Raw genomic sequence first — 17907 nt, 5'->3', positions numbered from 1 at the left:
CTGGCAAAGCTGTAGAGAAGGCTTTAAATTAAACAGTGGGGGCTCGGGTTGGACATCACATGAGGAAGCCTCAGAAAAATCTGAAATAGCTACATCCATGGAGATGCAGTTGTCGAGGTTATAGGTCAGATCATGGTCGGGAAGATTGAATTTTGATGTTGATTTAGCTTTACAGAAGTCATGCTGTTTGTCAATTTGTGCAGAGAGATCTAAGGGTTCAAGTGCACGAGTCACAAAAAGTTAGCATGCAGGTAAGAAAGCTCATGCAGTGCTTTATTACGAGGAGTATTGAACAAAGGAGTAAAGATATTATACTTCAGTTATATAGGTCATTGATGAGATCACATAGAACCATAGAATCCCTACAGTGCACAAGAGGTCCAACCCATCAAGTCTGCATCAATTCACCAAAAGAGCATTCTACCCAGGCTCTCCCTTCCGCCCTTTTCCCGTAACCTCACGCATTTGCCATAGCGAATCCACTAATGTACATATCTTGGGACACTGAGGGGCAACTTAACATGGCCAATCCACCTAACCTGCACATCTTTGGACTGTGGGAGGAAACCGGAGCACCCGGAGAAAACCCACGCAGACACAGGGAGAACGCAAGGTTTCTAGAAAAAGTGAGAGGGCATGGGATCCAAGGGGCTACTGCCCTGTGGATCCAGAACTGGCTTGCCCAAAGGACAGTAAGAAGTCTCACAACACCAGGTTAAAGTCCAACAGGTTTATTTGGTAGCAAATACCATAAGCTTTTGGAGCAATGCTCCTTCGTCAGATGGAGTGGTCTCTCCATGGATGGAGAGACCACTCCATCTGACGAAGGAGCATTGCTCCGAAAGCTTATGGTATTTGCTACCAAATAAACCTGTTGGACTTTAACCTGGTGTTGTGAGACTTCTTACTGTGCTTACCCCAGTCCAACGCCGGCATCTCCACATCATGATTGCCCAAAGGAGGCAGAGAGTGGGTATAGATGGGTCTTTTTCTAAATGGAGGATGGTCACCAGTGGTGTGCCCCAGGGATCTCTTCTGGAACCCTTGCTGTTTGTCATTTTCATAAATGACCTGGATGAGGAAGTGAAGGGATGGGTTGGTAAGTTTGCCGACGACACGAAGGTTGGTGGGGTTGTGGATAGTCTGGAGGGATGTCAGAAGTTACAGAGGGACATAGATAGGATGCAAGACTGGGCGGAGAAGTGGCAGATGGACTTCAACCCAGATAAATGCGTAGTGGTCCATTTTGGCAGGTCAAATGGGATGAAGGAGTACAATATAAAGGGAAAGACTCTTAGTGCTGTAGAGGATCAGAAGGACCTTGGGGACCGGGTCCATAGGACTCTAAAATCGCCCCCGCAGGTGGAGGAGGTGGTTAAGAAGGCGTATGGTGTGCTGGCCTTTATCAATCGAGAGATTGAGTTTAGGAGTCCGGGGATAATGATGCAGCTATATAAGACCCTCGTCAGACCCCACTTGGAGTACTGTGCTCAGTTCTAGTCACCTCATTACAGGAAGGATGTGGAAAAGATTGAAAGGGTGCAAAGGAGATTTGCAAAGATGTTGCCGGGATTGAGTGGCATGCCTTATGAGAATAGGCTGAGGGAGCTCAGTCTTTTCTCCTTGGAGAGACGTAGGATGAGAGGAGACCTAATAGAGGTATATAAGATGTTGAGAGGCATACATCAGGTGGACTCTCAGAGGCTTTTTCCCAGGGTGGAAATGGCTGCTACGAGAGGACACAGGTTTAAGGTGCTGGTGGGTAGGTACAGGGGAAATGTTAGGGGGAAGTTTTTCACACAGAGGGTGGTGGGCGAGTGGAATCGGCTGCCGTCAATGGTGGTGGAGGCAAACTCAATAGGGTCTTTTAAGAGACTCCTGGATGAGTACATGGGACTTAATAGGATGGAGGGTTTAGGTAGGCCTAGAAGATAGGGATATGTTCGGCACAACTTGTGGGGCTGAAGGGCCTGTTTTGTGCTGTAGTTTTTCTATGTTTCTAATGTGCAAACTCCACATAGTCACCCAAGGCTGGAAGCGAACCCAGGTCCCACTGTGAGGCAGCAGTGCTTAACCACTGTGCCACCATGCCACCCATGATTTTAACTCAGTTCATCATGAGCTTGAACCCAAGCATTGCCAGGTGTAGGACATGGGGTGACTATATTCATGCAACATTGGTACCTTCTAAAGTTGGGACATTGCTGAGGTAGAATTATGGATTATCTTTAGTCATGTTACACCTGTTCACAGTGAAAGGCAAACTGGTCTGTTTTCTCATACTTAAAAAAACATCTGCATTAATATTGTCCCATCAGGATATGTCTGAGTGGCACTCAGTGCTCTCACCTACTGTCTGTTTTCACATGGACTTTATGCATCTTGCCTACAGGTGAGTAAGCAGCTGGCTGAAGAGTATGAGAAACTGGTTAGTCCCGAGAAGGTGTCAACTGAGGACACTAAACCATTGAAGATAAAGGATGAACCTATCAGTGATATTGCTTTCCCTGTCAATGAAGAGAATGAGTCTGATCTGTCTGCAGGCGAACAAGCCTTGCAGCTTGGGGTTCTGGCACAGGCTCATGAACGCTTTGCTGCTGCACTGGAGGTTGATGCATCGCCACAGACATCAGGTGAGCAGACATCTCAATTCTACCACATTTCTTCACTGGGATACCAGAAGGTGGACAGTGAAACTTAAGAATTATGGACACCTTGGGGTAGGGCAACAGATGTCCTATTTTTGCAGGTGTCCTTATTTTCAACATGGACATTATGTATAATTAAAGTAAAACAGTCAAATGGGGTGCTCTATACCTAGCATTTAGAATTACAGGACACTACTCTCCCGGAAACAAATTCATGCGAGTATTCAATCCCAGAGATGGAATGGTTTCTGAGCCAAAATGGAGGCTGGGTAAAGAGCTTGTCATTCCGTGAAAGCATTTCTTTCACAAACCTGCTGCTGCCTTGTGCCTCCTGTGGTGTGATGCCAGAAGGCTTCCTCTGGCCTATTGTTAGTGTCTGGCAACTCCAGTTCTCCCCCTTGAGGATATTCGTGAAGTCTGGTGAGAATACAATGCTTAGTTGCTGCCTTATCCAACAAACTATAAAAGCCTAAAAGAAAGAGCTGGGAGGGTTTGTTGTCAGGCTCAATGGGCTGAATGGCCTCCTTCCGTACTGTAGGGATTCAATGATTCATATATATTGTGCTTTTCTTATCCAGAGGATATTCTAAGGTATGGTGAATTGCTTTGAAGTGATTTCCATGCAGATGTGACAGGGCAATTTGTGTGCAGACAAAAGCCTCCTAAGTATAACAATATGCATAATAATTATTTGGTGAGGGGGTTGAGGGAATCATTTTAGCCAATGCACTAGACAAACTAAACTGCTCTTCTTAAAACGTACCATTGGATCATTTATGTCCACTGAACAGATAGACTGTATTTAATATCTCATCTAAAATATAGCACCTTTGACAATGTTACACTGATAAGTCAACCTGAATTACACCTTCATGTGGAGCAATGGTACTTAAACCCACAGCCTTTTGAATCAAAAGCCAGTGAACCAGGTCGGCATTATTGGTGAAATTGCCGATCAGCATCGAAAAACCCAGTGCTGCAACACTGTACAGAGAGAAGACATTAATGGACCAGTGTGGCTGGCGGAAATGGACTTCATCCTATATTTCCTGGCTAATGGGAGGGTAGAAGAGGGGGGTGATGTTCGTGCTGAAAACCTAGATGCTGCTTTAATTGGAGGGAGGCAATGACATCGAAGCATTGAATTTGGAGGTTCATGCTGTAAAAACAATGGATCTCTATAGAGCTGCCCTTCTGTGGCTTTTGGACTAGATTCTGCATGAGGCAAATAGTTGTTTTATGTTGCAGGGCTTTGTTGTGGTATTTAGAGATTTTAATAGGACTTTAAAATGCTGCTGGTATCATTGGCTCTTTAAAGCAGTTCTTTTGTCATCATGGCATGTATATCCTCAAATATCTTGTGCAGTAGTCTGGCTAAATTTCGTACGTGTGAGAATATGTAGACTTGTGATTAACTTATTAAGGGATTGTGATATGTATTAGGAGTCCGTAACACACCTGTACTGCTTTCATAGATTTTTTAAAAGCTCATGACATTCATGGAAGCAATGACGGTTCATGGCCACATATTGGATTTAAACTAGAACGTGTACTGCAAGCTCCACAATGACTTGCTTAGAGTCATTAAGTCATAGAGGCATATAGTGCAGAAAAGGCCCTTCGGCCCAACCTATCCTTCTTGACCTATATTTCTTGAAAGAGCCACGAGCAAAGGCCCTCTTTTGCCTGCCCTTCTCTTTATTGATGATACTATAAGGGACGGCTTTGCCTCTCTCTCCCAAAATCTCTGACAGTTCTGTGGTGCTTTTTTCTTTGTTGCAAATATTCTCAGATTGACTAGTCGGCAGTGTCAATGGGTTCAATAGAATGGCTTTTCACCCCTCGAGACTCTCCAGTAGCAAGTATACAGCAGTATAGATTGGAATACCGTAGCCTCCCCAGTGTGCATGATGCAGGGAGTCTTTCAAATAGAAAACAGCAACTCACATCTTCCTAAGTCACTGATTTATTTATTTTTTGAAATTAAAAACAAGCAATGTGCATTTCATAGGCCAGAATCCAACAGAGGCAGAGTGTTCTGGGCTGCAAACTGTGAATCCACCAGGGCCTATTTATTGCTCGAATGCAAGCTGGTTTAACTGTCACTTAGGCCTCTTTTGTTTTTACTTCAGACTTTCAACAGTTTCATTTTGCCATCAGTCTGAAGTGCAGGAGAGTGGGACTGAGTGCAGAGCTCTCTGACATTTGGACTTGGGCACAGGAAATACAATTGCAAAATGTTCTAACTGCAGGAAAATAGGAGGTTTGGTATGCAATAAAAATGGCCAAAAGACATCAGGAAGACAAACAGGTTAGCAGAATATTGCAGATGCTGGAATCTGAAACAAAAACAGAAAATGCTGGAAAATCTCAGCAGATTTGACAGCATCTGTGGAAAGGGAACAAAGCTAATGTTTTGAGTCTGAATGACTCTTGAGATTCATCCTGACTCGAAATGTTAGCTCTGGTCTCTCTCCACAGATGCTGTCAGACCTGCTGAGATTTTCCAGCATTTTCTGTTTACGTTAGCAGAATGGGTAGACAGGTGGTACATACAATTTAATGTGGACAATGATATCGCCACTTTCTATATATGTCTATAACTCATTTAATGTATAAACACATGGAAGCTTTAAGATAAAGCAGTGCAGAAGGTAATAAAGACGTCAAGTGGGCCTATATATTTAATGGAAAAGTACTGACCAGCGTGGATGATTAAAGAGACTTGAGGCTTCAAATACAAAGTTCCCTGAAATTGAAAGCAGGTGAATGAAGCTGACCAGTAGAATATTAGATTTTATAAATGGGAATATCGAGTACAAGAAGTTGGATGGACAACACTGCCATCTCTGAGCAACTAATGAATGGGCAATAAATGTCAGCCTTGCTATTTTCAGCCACATTTCTTCACTGCTCACATTGTGAGAATGCTTTTGTTTCATTATTGTGTTTCGCTGCTTTGTTTCCTTCAGGCCCCGAGGTAAGCAGCTCTCCACTGTGGAACCTAACTCAAGTTAAGATGGAGCCTCAGGAAAGTGAAGAAGGCAATGGACCTCCTCATGGTGTTTTAGGCAATGATGTCTTTGAAGAGCCAATGTCTGCCATGAGTGACTCTGGCATCCCACAAACCCCTAACACTGCTGGCTCTGAAGGCAGCTATATATCCCACTCGCCCGACAGCCTGATAGCTTCTTCTCCTGTTTTTAATCAGCGACCGAAGAAAAAGATGAGGAAGATGTGAAGTTTCATTGGGCATTCAAAAATCTCCTTTTTTTAATCTTTCAGATGCTGATTTGGAATAGTTATTGTCCTTAATAATGAATGCTAACTTGACATGTATTTTCATTAAAACTGAAATCTAATTCAGAATTATTATAGGTTTGGCTGTTGAGAGACGGAAACAAAACAATAACAGAAATAGCTTTGACAGCCTGAGGTTCCTTCAGGTTAATTGTATTTGTGCTGAAGAGGAAGACTGGGAAAAAGAATCCAGGTGTTATGGGACTGTGTGGCTGAATGGATGCGATCCTATTTTTCCACCAGTTTGAGTTCAGCTCAGAACAATAACGAATTCTTAATGAAAAGGAACAACGTATTTGTATACCATATTATATCATGGGGAAACTGTTCACCTATTCAGTTGCTTGTTATGTAACCAACATGACAGCCATTTGGGGCACAATTGGCAATCAGGCGTCACTAATCTGTCTGAACAAAATCAACATGTCTATCCACTAAGCGAGAAGGGATTCGTAAGCACGAAACCCCTAAAGTGTAGTGTAATAAATGCTGAGAGGTTTAAAGTTCTATAGTGCATTTGCCATCCCATTCCTGTGAAATTCCTTTTCTGCTCCATAATACCATATTTAATGTAAACAGTGTCCTTACAAGCATTTGTCCCTCTATCAACGTTACTCAAACAGACTAAATGGTCATTCATGTGCATAGCAAGAGCCAGAACATCAATGACTGATGGCTACTCCACTGATTTACACAAGAACATGACAATGCTAACCGCTTTTAGACATGAACAGAAGGTTTAGGGAGCATTTAATGCGTGCAGTGATTCTACATTTGCAGTCGCACTCAGGATAATGTAGGTCAGTCTTTTAGCTTCATCATCGACAGGGCACTCAGGCTCAGTGAGTTTACCTTTGAATAAATGTATCTTCTGTAAATTAAACAAATTATGTAAACTTCACTGTTGGGTTCAATATTTATTGTGCATCAAATTGTCTTTTAAGTTTAACACATGAAAGATTCTGACGTGAAAACCAACCATGCAAGTCTCTTGCATTTTTTAATAGACCTCCACTTTGTCACTTGGTTACATCTCTCCAGAGAGGACAGTTAGCGGACTGACAGAAGCTTTTGACAAATGCAGTGGTAATCAGAGGCACAGGTATTGCTCTGGGATACAAGGAGAAGTGGTTAGATGGGTGGAGAACTGGCTTGGCCATAGGAGACAGAGGGTAGTGGTCGAAGGGTCTTTTTCCGGCTGGAGGTCTGTGACCAGTGGTGTTCCGCAGGGCTCTGTACTGGGACCTCTGCTATTTGTGATATATATAAATGATTTGGAAGAAGGTGTAACTGGTGTTATCAGCAAGTTTGCGGATGACACGAAGATGGCTGGAATTGCGGATAGCGAAGAGCATTGTCGGGCAATACAGCAGGATATGGATAGGCTGGAAAATTGGGCGGAGAGGTGGCAGATGGAGTTTAATCCGGATAAATGCGAAGTGATGCATTTTGGAAGAAATAATGTAGGGAGGAGTTATACAATAAATGGCAGAGTCATCAGGAGTATAGAAACACAGAGGGACCTAGGTGTGCAAGTCCACAAATCCTTGAAGGTGGCAACACAGGTGGAGAAGGTGGTGAAGAAGGCATATGGTATGCTTGCCTTTATAGGACGGGGTATAGAGTATAAAAGCTGGAGTCTGATGATGCAGCTGTATAGAACGCTGGTTAGGCCACATTTGGAGTACTGCGTCCAGTTCTGGTCGCCGCACTACCAGAAGGACGTGGAGGCATTGGAGAGAGTGCAGAGAAGGTTTACCAGGATGTTGCCTGGTATGGAGGGTCTTAGCTATGAGGAGAGATTGGGTAGACTGGGGTTGTTCTCCTTGGAAAGACGGAGAACGAGGGGAGATCTAATAGAGGTATACAAGATTATGAAGGGTATAGATAGGGTGAACAGTGGGAAGCTTTTTCCCAGGCCGGAGGTGACGATCACGCGGGGTCACGGGCTGAAGCTGAGAGGGGCGAAGTATAACTCCGATATCAGAGGGATGTTTTTTACACAGAGGGTGGTGGGGGCCTGGAATGCGCTGCCAAGTAGGGTGGTGGAGGCAGGCACGCTGACATTGTTTAAGACTTACCTGGATAGTCACATGAGCAGCCTGGGAATGGAGGGATACAAACGATTGGTCTAGTTGGACCAAGGAGCGGCACAGGCTTGGAGGGCCGAAGGGCCTGTTTCCTGTGCTGTACTGTTCTTTGTTCTTTGACAGGGTTCAAATCTCACCAGGGTAGCTGGTGGAATTTAAGCTCAATTAGTAAACCTGGAATTAAAATCTAGTGTCGGTAATCATAACCATGACAACAGTCCAAAGATGTGCGGGTTAGGTTGATTGGCCATACTAAATTGACCCTAGTTTCAGGAGGCCATGGTAAATATGCAGGTAATATGCATGGTAAATAGGCAGGGTAAATATGTGGGATTACAGGAATAGGGCCTGGGTGGGATTGTGGTCGGTGCAGACTCAATGGGCCGAATGGCCTTCTGTACTGTAGGAATTCTATGATCATTCTATGAATTATTCTCAATTGTTGTAGATACCCATCTGGCTCTTAGATAAGCAAATCTGCCATCCTTGGGTATGACAAGGCATTAGAACTCATATTTTCTGGCTGCAGTTATTCAGTTGTTTCTTGCGTTTGCTATTTTCTATTTTACTGTGACATAAAGCATTAATCATACTAGCAATTAAGGAATGTTTTAAAACACCCTTTTTTAGAATTTCAGGAACAATTGCCATCTTTATTTGGTTTAGCCTACCTGTGACTTCAGAGCAGGAAGGCCATGGCGTCTTGGTATTATTGCTAGACTATTAATCCAGTAACTCAGATAATGTTCTGAGGACCAGGGTTTGAATCCTGCCATGGCAGCTGGTGGAATTTAATACAATTTTTTAAAAATCTGGAATTAAGAATCTATTGCTGATCATTAAACCATTGTCGATTGTTGGAAAAACTCATCTGGTTCACTAATGTCTTTTAGAGAAGGAAATCTGTCCTTTGCTGTGGCTCTGGAGTCACAGCAATGTGGTTGGCCCTGAACTGCCCTTGGTCAACTAGGGATGGGCAATAAATGCTGGCCAGCCAGCGATGCCCATGTCCCACGAATAAATAAAAAAAGAATGTGGTTGGCCTAGTAAGCCACTCAGTTCAAGGGTAATTAGGTATGAGCAATAAATTCTGCCCTTGCCCACATGTCTTGATGCACCTGTACAGGGCATTGGTGAGGCCGCAGCTGGAATACTGTGTGCAGTATTGGTCCCCTTATATGAGGAAGGATATATTGGCATTGGAGGGAGTGCAGAGAAGGTTCACCAGGTTGATACCGGAGATGAGGGGTTTGGATTATGAGGAGAGGCTGAGGAGATTGGGTTTGTACTCGTTGGAGTTTAGAAGGATGAGGGGGGATCTTATGGAGACTTATAAGATAATGCGGGGGCTGGATAGGGTGGAGGCGGAGAGATTCTTTCCACTTAGTAAGGAAGTTAAAACTAGAGGACACAGCCTCAAAATAAAGGGGGGTCGGTTTAAGACAGAGTTGAGGAGGAACTTCTTCTCCCAGAGGGTGGTGAATCTCTGGAATTCTCTGCCCACTGAGGTGGTGGAGGCTACCTCGCTGAATATGTTTAAAGCGCGGATGGATGGATTCCTGATCGGTAAGGGAATTAAGGGTTATGGGGATCAGGCGGGTAAGTGGTACTGATCCACGTCAGATCAGCCATGATCTTATTGAATGGCGGGGCAGGCTCGAGGGGCTAGATGGCCTACTCCTGCTCCTATTTCTTATGTTCTTATCCCACGAGTAAAAAAAAAAATTCAATAGCAGAAATTAAGCCTTGATCCCACGCCAGTCTATTTGCCATTGTGGTATTTGAGTTAATAAAAGGTTGTCAACCTCCTCACTTGCCAATTGTGGGTTAACTCTCCCCAAGAACCTGAAAGTTCTGGTACTAAATACACAAAGAGTCAAAAGTGGCTGCTTATTATATCATGCCTTGCACAGAGACACTCCTACCAGAGTAAGCAGTGAGGAGGTGGTGTGAACAATTGAAGAGATTAGGTTCTGCAGGAAAACGTGTCAATTTTAGCTGAACCACCAATCTATTTGGCAATCCGTGTGCGACCCACGTTATCTCTGCCAGGCAATAACGGGCATGGATGGCTTTTTTCTTGCCCTTTTCTCCTCTTCTCTTTGTAACCACAGAGTTGCTAGGAGGCCTTGTGGCACAGTGGCATGTCCCCTACCGCTGGACCTGAAGCTCTGGTTTTCGAGTCCAATGCCAGGACTTGTTGGGCACGGAAGAAGCATTCAACACGGTTCAACGGGCTAATAATCAGCCTGGAAATCCTTCCACCACTTTCCCCACTATTCCCCAATGGGAAATAAAAAATGGGTGTGAAGATACGCTAACAACAATCATTGAGTTTATGAACAGTGGAAGGGAGCCCATTGTCCAAATCCAAGCTGTCAGTGTCATCCATTGCTAACTCAAATTGGATACTCGAGTCTTCAATGCTCACATTTTTCTGACCATGACCTTTAAGCTCTCTTCTGGTAGCACGATTTAGGAAGATTAGCCCCAAGCGCAGAAGTGGGACATACAGCCTTCTTTCCCTACTTACCGTCTCTGAATCTATGGCCACAGGGATGACAATTATAAGTTGTAAGTTTATTTATTAGTGTCACAAGTAGCCTTACATTAACACTACCATGAAGTTACTGTGAAAATCCCCTAGTTGTCACACTCCGGCGCCTGTTCGGGAACACCGAGGGAGAATTTAGCATAGCCAATGGACCTAACCAGCATGTCTTTCGGTCAAGGAGGAAACTGGAGCATCCGGAGGAAATCTACGCAGACACAGGGAGAACGTGCAGACTCCGCACAGACATTGACCCAAGCCAGGAATTGAACCCGGGTTCCTGGTGCTGTGAGGCGCAGTGCTAACCACTGTGGCACCGTGCTGTCCATAATTGTTCTGCTTTTTTAATCATTGTACTATTACCCTAATGAACAAGTGACTAAATTAAGATATTTTATCCAATTTTTTTTTAACAAAGCATAGCAACTTTAATTATTATCTGAAAGCGATAGACTTTTTTAGGTGTGACCAGTCACCAGAACTGGTGACTGATTTTCTGACTACAGTTATTATTCAGTTATTGCTCGGGTTTGCAATTTTCTATTTTACTGTGACATTAAACATTAATCAAACCAGCAATTAAGGAATTTTTTTTAAACCCCATTTTCAGAATTTCCTGCACAGTTGGCTTTGATGGTAAGCTGGCGGATGTCACAACTCTAAAGAAACTTAAGAAATCATATCTTATGTAATTAATATTGTAGCCTGTGATAATCTGGAGAGACATCTGGGTTTGAGCCATGAAAAGAAATACTGGAAATGTACAGCAAATTCATCAACTTGCCTTCACTTTTCAGATGGTGAAGTTACAGAAAAAGGTCTGTCCCTGAAATGTCAACCTACTGACAGGTGTGCTGAACATTTCTGACATTCTCAGTTTTTTTCTTCAAATAAAAGTTTGCCCCTAGTATTTGAACCTCAGCCTATCATTTATGACTGTCAATCATTGATAAAGTGCAGTGGTCATATCTAAGCAGGTCAAGCTAACAAAAGCCCCCTTTCAAGTTCCACTGGATGTAGCGAAATTCAATAAAGGTAGGTTAGTGCTGCCTTTTATTCTTTTGGTGAACAAAGTTTGAAATGTAGGGTGGGAATTTCCCGTCCCGCCCACCACGGGAATGGTAGTGGGCGGGGGGGTGGACCATGCAAAGGTACGTTGACTTCGGGCGAGATTTTCTGGTCTTGAGGCGAGCACGGTCAGAAAATCCCACCTGTAATGTTTTTGAGCACTGCAAACAACCATTTTGTGAAGTAGTTGCTTGTATATGTCCATATGTCATTTGTATATGTCCATTGCAAGCATTCTTTCTGGTTGTATCACAACTTGGTATGGCTCCTGCTCTGCCCAAGACTGCAAGAAACTACAAAAGGTCGTGAATGTAGCCCAATCCATCACGCAAACCAGCCTCCCATCCATTGACTCTGTCTCCACTTCCCGCTGCCTCGGCAAAGCAGCCAGTATAATTAAGGACCACACACACCTCAGACATTTTCTTTTCCATCTTTTTCCTTCAAGAAAAAGATAGAAAAGTCTGAGGTCACGTACCAACCAACTCAAGAACAGCTTCTTCCCTTCTGCTGTCAGACTTTTGAATGGATTTACCTTGCATTAAGTTGATCTTTCTCTGCACCCTAGCTATGAGGGAGGAGTGTAACGGGTAAAACAGACGAACTTAGGGCCTTAATGCTTGTGCGGAATTTGGATGTGGTTGCGGTGACGGAAACTTGGTTAAAAGAAGGACAGGACTGGCAGCTGAATATTCCGGGGTATAAGTGTTTTAGGCGAGACAGAGAAGGGGCTAAGAAAGGTGGGGGAGTAGCGATATTAGTTAAGGAGCATATTACCGCGGTGCAGAGGGTAGACAACTTAGAGGGGTCATGTACTGAGTCGCTGTGGGTGGAACTCAGAAACAGGAAGGGTGCAGTCACTATGCTGGGGGTGTACTACAGACCACCCAACAGCCCACGGGAAGTGGAGGAAAGGATATGTCAGGAGATTCTGGATAGGTGCAGAAAACATAGGGTTGTTGTAGTGGGGGACTTTAATTTCCCTGGCACAGACTGGAAAGTGCTTAGAGCTGGGGGACCGGACGGGGAGGAATTTGTAAAATGCGTACTGGAAGGTTCTTTGGAACAGTATGCAGACAGCCCGACTAGAGAGGGGGCTATACTGGACCTAGTTCTGGGAAATGAGCCCGGTCAGGTCGTCAAAGTTTCGGTTGGGGAACATGTGGCAAATAGTGACCACAACTCTGTTAACTTTAGGATAGTAATGGACAAGGATGAGTGCTGTCCTACGGGCAGGGTGCTAAATTGGGGGAAGGCTGACTATAGCCGGATTAGGCAGGAATTGGTGGATGTTGATTGGGAGAGGTTGTTCGAGGGTAAGTCCGCGTCTGGCATGTGGGAGTCTTTTAAGGAACTATTGATAAGGCTGCAGGATAGGCATGTGCCTGTAAAAAGGAAAGATAGGAAAGGTAGGATTCGAGAGCCGTGGATAACCAGGGAAATTGAGGATCTGATTCAAATGAAAAGGGAGGCGTACGTTAAGTCCAGGCAACTGAAAACAGATGGAGCTCTGGAGGAATACAGAGAGAGTAGGAAAGATCTCAAACGGGGAGTTAGAAGGGCAAAAAGAGGTCACGAGATGTTCTTGGCAGGCAGGATTAAGGAGAATCCTAAGGCATTCTATTCATACGTTAGGAACAAAAGAGTTGTCAGGGATCAAATCGGACCTCTCAGGGACAAAGGAGGGGAATTATGCTTAGAATCCAAGGGAATAGGGGAGATCCTAAATGAATACTTTGCATCGGTATTCACGAAGGAGAGGGGCGTGTTAACCGGGAGTGTCTCGGAGGGAGGTGTTGACCCGTTAGAGAAAATCTCCATTACAAGAGAGGAAGTGTTAGTTTTTTTAGGGAACATTAAAACTGACAAAGCCCCAGGGCCTGATGGCATCTATCCTCGACTGCTCAGGGAGACGAGAGGTGAAATTGCTGGGCCTCTGACGGAAATCTTTGTCGCTTCTTTGGACACGGGTGAGGTCCCTGAGGATTGGAGGATAGCGAATGTGGTCCTGTTGTTTAAGAAGGGTAGCAGGGATAACCCAGGAAATTATAGGCCGGTGAGCTTGACGTCCGTGGTAGGGAAGTTGTTGGAGAGGATTCTTAGAGACAGGATGTATGTGCATTTAGAACGGAACAATCTCATTAGTGACAGACAGCATGGTTTTGTAAGAGGGAGGTCGTGCCTTACAAATTTGGTGGAGTTTTTTGAGGAAGTGACAAAAACGGTTGATGAAGTAAGGGCCGTGGATGTCGTCTATATGGATTTCAGTAAGGCATTTGACAAAGTCCCACATGGCAGGTTGGTTAAGAAGGTTAAGGCTCATGGGATACAAGGAGAAGTGGCTAGATGGGTGGAGAACTGGCTTGGCCATAGGAGACAGAGGGTAGTGGTCGAAGGGTCTTTTTCCGGCTGGAGGTCTGTGACCAGTGGTGTTCCGCAGGGCTCTGTACTGGGACCTCTCTGCTATTTGTGATATATATAAATGATTTGGAAGAAGGTGTAACTGGTGTAATCAGCAAGTTTGCGGATGACACGAAGATGGCGGGACTTGCGGATAGCGAAGAGCATTGTCGGGCAATACAGCAGGATATAGATAGGCTGGAAAATTGGGCGGAGAGGTGGCAGATGGAATTTAATCCGGATAAATGCGAAGTGATGCATTTTGGAAGAAATAATGTAGGGAGGAGTTATACAATAAATGGCAGAGTCATCAGGAGTATAGAAACACAGAGGGACCTAGGTGTGCAAGTCCACAAATCCTTGAAGGTGGCAACACAGGTGGAGAAGGTGGTGAAGAAGGCATATGGTATGCTTGCCTTTATAGGACGGGGTATAGAGTATAAAAGCTGGAGTCTGATGATGCAGCTGTATAGAACGCTGGTTAGGCCACATTTGGAGTACTGCGTCCAGTTCTGGTCGCCGCACTACCAGAAGGACGTGGAGGCATTGGAGAGAGTGCAGAGAAGGTTTACCAGGATGTTGCCTGGTATGGAGGGTCTTAGCTATGAGGAGAGATTGGGTAGACTGGGGTTGTTCTCCTTGGAAAGACGGAGAACGAGGGGAGATCTAATAGAGGTATACAAGATTATGAAGGGTATAGATAGGGTGAACAGTGGGAAGCTTTGTCCCAGGCCGGAGGTGACGATCACGAGGGGTCACGGGCTCAAGGTGAGAGGGGCGAAGTATAACTCCGATATCAGAGGGATGTTTTTTACACAGAGGGTGGTGGGGGCCTGGAATGCGCTGCCAAGTAGGGTGGTGGAGGCAGGCACGCTGACATTGTTTAAGACTTACCTGGATAGTCACATGAGCAGCCTGGGAATGGAGGGATACAAACGATTGGTCTAGTTGGACCAAGGAGCGGCACAGGCTTGGAGGGCCGAAGGGCCTGTTTCCTGTGCTGTACTGTTCTTTGTTCTTCTTTGTTCTTTGTATGACTGTAACACTAATTCTGCACTCTCTCCTTTCCTTCTCTATGAACGGTACGCTTTGTTTCTTGCACGCTATACAGACAATGCTTTTCACTGTAAATACATGTGACAATAATAAATCAAATCAAATCAAATTGGCTGAGCAAGCACAATAGATTCATAGCTTTATTTCATCAAGTAACGAATGTTGCCTTTTATTTTTATGAATGTTTAGGAATTGTATCAGGCTCGAAAATTCACAACTAATCAAAGTGACCTAAATAATACAAGTGTTAATGCATTCATTTTACAACGAAGAGTTGAAGGACCAGAACATACATGCATTGCCATTTCGTTCTCATCTACATCGCAAATTTGGGTCATCTCATGATGGAGTGGGCTGGTGAAAGGTACAGGTGCTCTTTGGTGGCTAGATAGAAGTAAGTAATATTCCTGACATGAGTGAGTTAAAGTTACAGATAATTTTGATCAATAATTGAGAAGAAGGCTTTCTTTTCAGTTTAAAAATATTGCAGTCCAAATCAAGCACTTGTTTTTTTATATGCGTCTGTAGCATAAGGCATTTCACAGGCACATAAGTGAAGTGGATGCCAAAACAAGGAAGGATAAATTAGGAGGTGTGATCAAAAGCTGGATCACAGAGGAGAGGGATCTGTGTCAAGGTGACACTTGACTTCTTTCAGCAGCACTGAAAGCTGCATCTCAATTGCATTAGATCAACCAACTACAGTGTTCATCTGTGTTGAATGGAAAGGCAACATTTAATAAATGCAAAAATGTTCTTGGCCTTTTGGCTAAGATCAAGTATAGTATCGATGTGTTGCACTTGCTTGAAGTCATGGGGTTACACGGAGGCTTCATTTGAAGCAATTTTTTAAAGCGGAATCTCGGCCTTTTGGCTAAGGTGCAAATGAGATTGAGCCTTGGGGGAGGTGCAATGCCTACTCCAATCAGCTTGGATCATGTAGATCAAGCCCAAGACAGGAAGTGGTGAGCCTGTCTTGTCAGCTTGGATCTGGAATGTCTCACTTGCTGAGAGTTTGAATTGGACTTTGATTGGATTGAATTGGATATATAAACAAAAAAAAAATGTTTCTTATTCACATAAATGGAGTTGGTTAAATTCCCTCTCACAGCCCATTGTGCTGGTTATAGAAACACACCTTGTGGGGAAATTGCAGTCAAATAGTCTGCTCTGAACTGACTGCTTTTTTTGTTGAAAAGTGCTTTGTGTGACCTTTGTTTCTGGGCAATCAGGTAAAGATACAGCCCTGGAAGAAAGTACATTTTTCAAATAATAGAATCCCTACACTGCAAAGGGAGGCTATTTGAGCTTACACTGACAACAATCCCACCCAGGCCCTATCCCCATATATTTACCCTACTAATCCCCTGACACTAAGAGACAATTTAACGTGGCCAATCCACCTAACCCACACATCTTTGGACTGTGGGGTGAAACAAGAGCACCTGGAAGAAACCAAGACAGACGCAGGGAGAACATGTAAGCTCCACACAGTCACCCAAGGCCAGAATTGAACCCGGGTCCCTGGAGCTGTAAGGCAGCAGTGCTTGCCACTGTGCCACCATGCCTTTTGGCTGCAACTATCTACAGTGTCTGCTGGAGATCAGCTACAGGATTTTGCTTTTAGCAATGCTTCCACTTTTGAGTCAAGAACTATTAAGGAGATTTTCTTCACAGCGAGACATTCTCTATGGTGAGGTTTCCATCTGGTTGCACAGTGAATGGCCAGTCTTGCTGCAGGCATAGGTACACATGGGATATATAACCCGGTGCCTTACAACTCTTTAACTGATTGATAGGTCTATTGAATTCAGGGGTCAGGCTTCTCATATAGGCAGTCTGTTGATGGAGAACATTGTTACATTTATTTCAAACAGGAAATGTTACTGCATGGGTCTGTTTCACTCTATCCTTGTGAATTTTAGAGCTTTTCTTCATTGCATTACAAACTTTCTTTCCAATATCACCAATAAAGTTTGATTCATTTCCGACAAAAGGCTACACCTTTAACAATGTATTTTTACAGATACTGGCTTTGATCTGCCGTGTATATCCAGAATTGCATCCTTTTTCTTATCCTTAGTCAAATTTACAGACTATTTAAATTTCAGAAAAAACTGGATTTTTTTTAGTATTCATTCATGGGATGTGGCGTCGCTGGTTGGAACTGCATTTATTGCCCATCCCTAACTGCCCTCCATTTCGGAGCATTTAAGGGTCAACCACATTGTTGTGGGTCTGGAGCACCCGGAGGAAACCCCACGCAGACATGGGGAGAACGTGTAAACTCCACACAGACAGTCACCCAAGGCCGGAATTGAACCCGGGTCCCTGGAGCTGTGAGGCAGCAGCGCTAACCTGTTCCACATGTAGGCCAGAAAAGATAAGGATAACAGATTTCCTTCCCCAAAGGACATTAGTGCACCGGATGAGTTTTTCCAACAATGGGGGTTCCATGGTCATCATTAGACTTTTAATCCCAGAATTTTTTATCCAATACAAATTTCACCATCATTTGAACCCGGGTCCCCAGATTGCTAGTCTAGTGACAATGCCACTATGCCACTGTCTCCCCTAATTCATAATCATAATTCATAGGAATAATACAAAATAATTTTGTAATATGGTTGCTTATAACATGAAATCAATATAAAAAGTTAACTGATATTCTAATAAGTAATTGCAGTGGATTTTGGAATTTATATTACTTTAGAATACTGGAATTATTTATTTATTCAGTACCTGGGTACAAGATTATGTCAAAGTTGTCCATCATATCCTGAAACTGTGACTG

At 43.9% G+C, this 17907-nt stretch overlaps 1 protein-coding gene across 4 annotated transcripts in view; it reads left to right on the top strand.

Moving 5' to 3' along the window:
- The window catches only part of supt7l (SPT7 like, STAGA complex subunit gamma), a 42069-nt gene extending 35222 nt beyond the window's left edge, over positions 1-6847 (top strand). For all 4 annotated transcript variants that reach the window (XM_078212241.1, XM_078212244.1, XM_078212242.1 and 1 more), the window contains 2 exons: positions 2393-2633; positions 5621-6847. In XM_078212241.1, the coding sequence (XP_078068367.1) occupies positions 2393-2633; positions 5621-5889 (510 nt within the window). In that variant the 3' untranslated portion in view covers positions 5890-6847. The remainder of the gene's footprint in view (positions 1-2392; positions 2634-5620) is intronic.
- Positions 6848-17907: the final 11060 nt, after the last annotated feature.

The sequence above is a fragment of the Mustelus asterias genome, chromosome 5 (assembly GCF_964213995.1).
Source record: "Mustelus asterias chromosome 5, sMusAst1.hap1.1, whole genome shotgun sequence".
Classification (NCBI taxonomy): Eukaryota; Metazoa; Chordata; class Chondrichthyes; order Carcharhiniformes; family Triakidae; genus Mustelus; species Mustelus asterias.
This window is presented reverse-complemented; position numbering and strand designations above follow the sequence as displayed.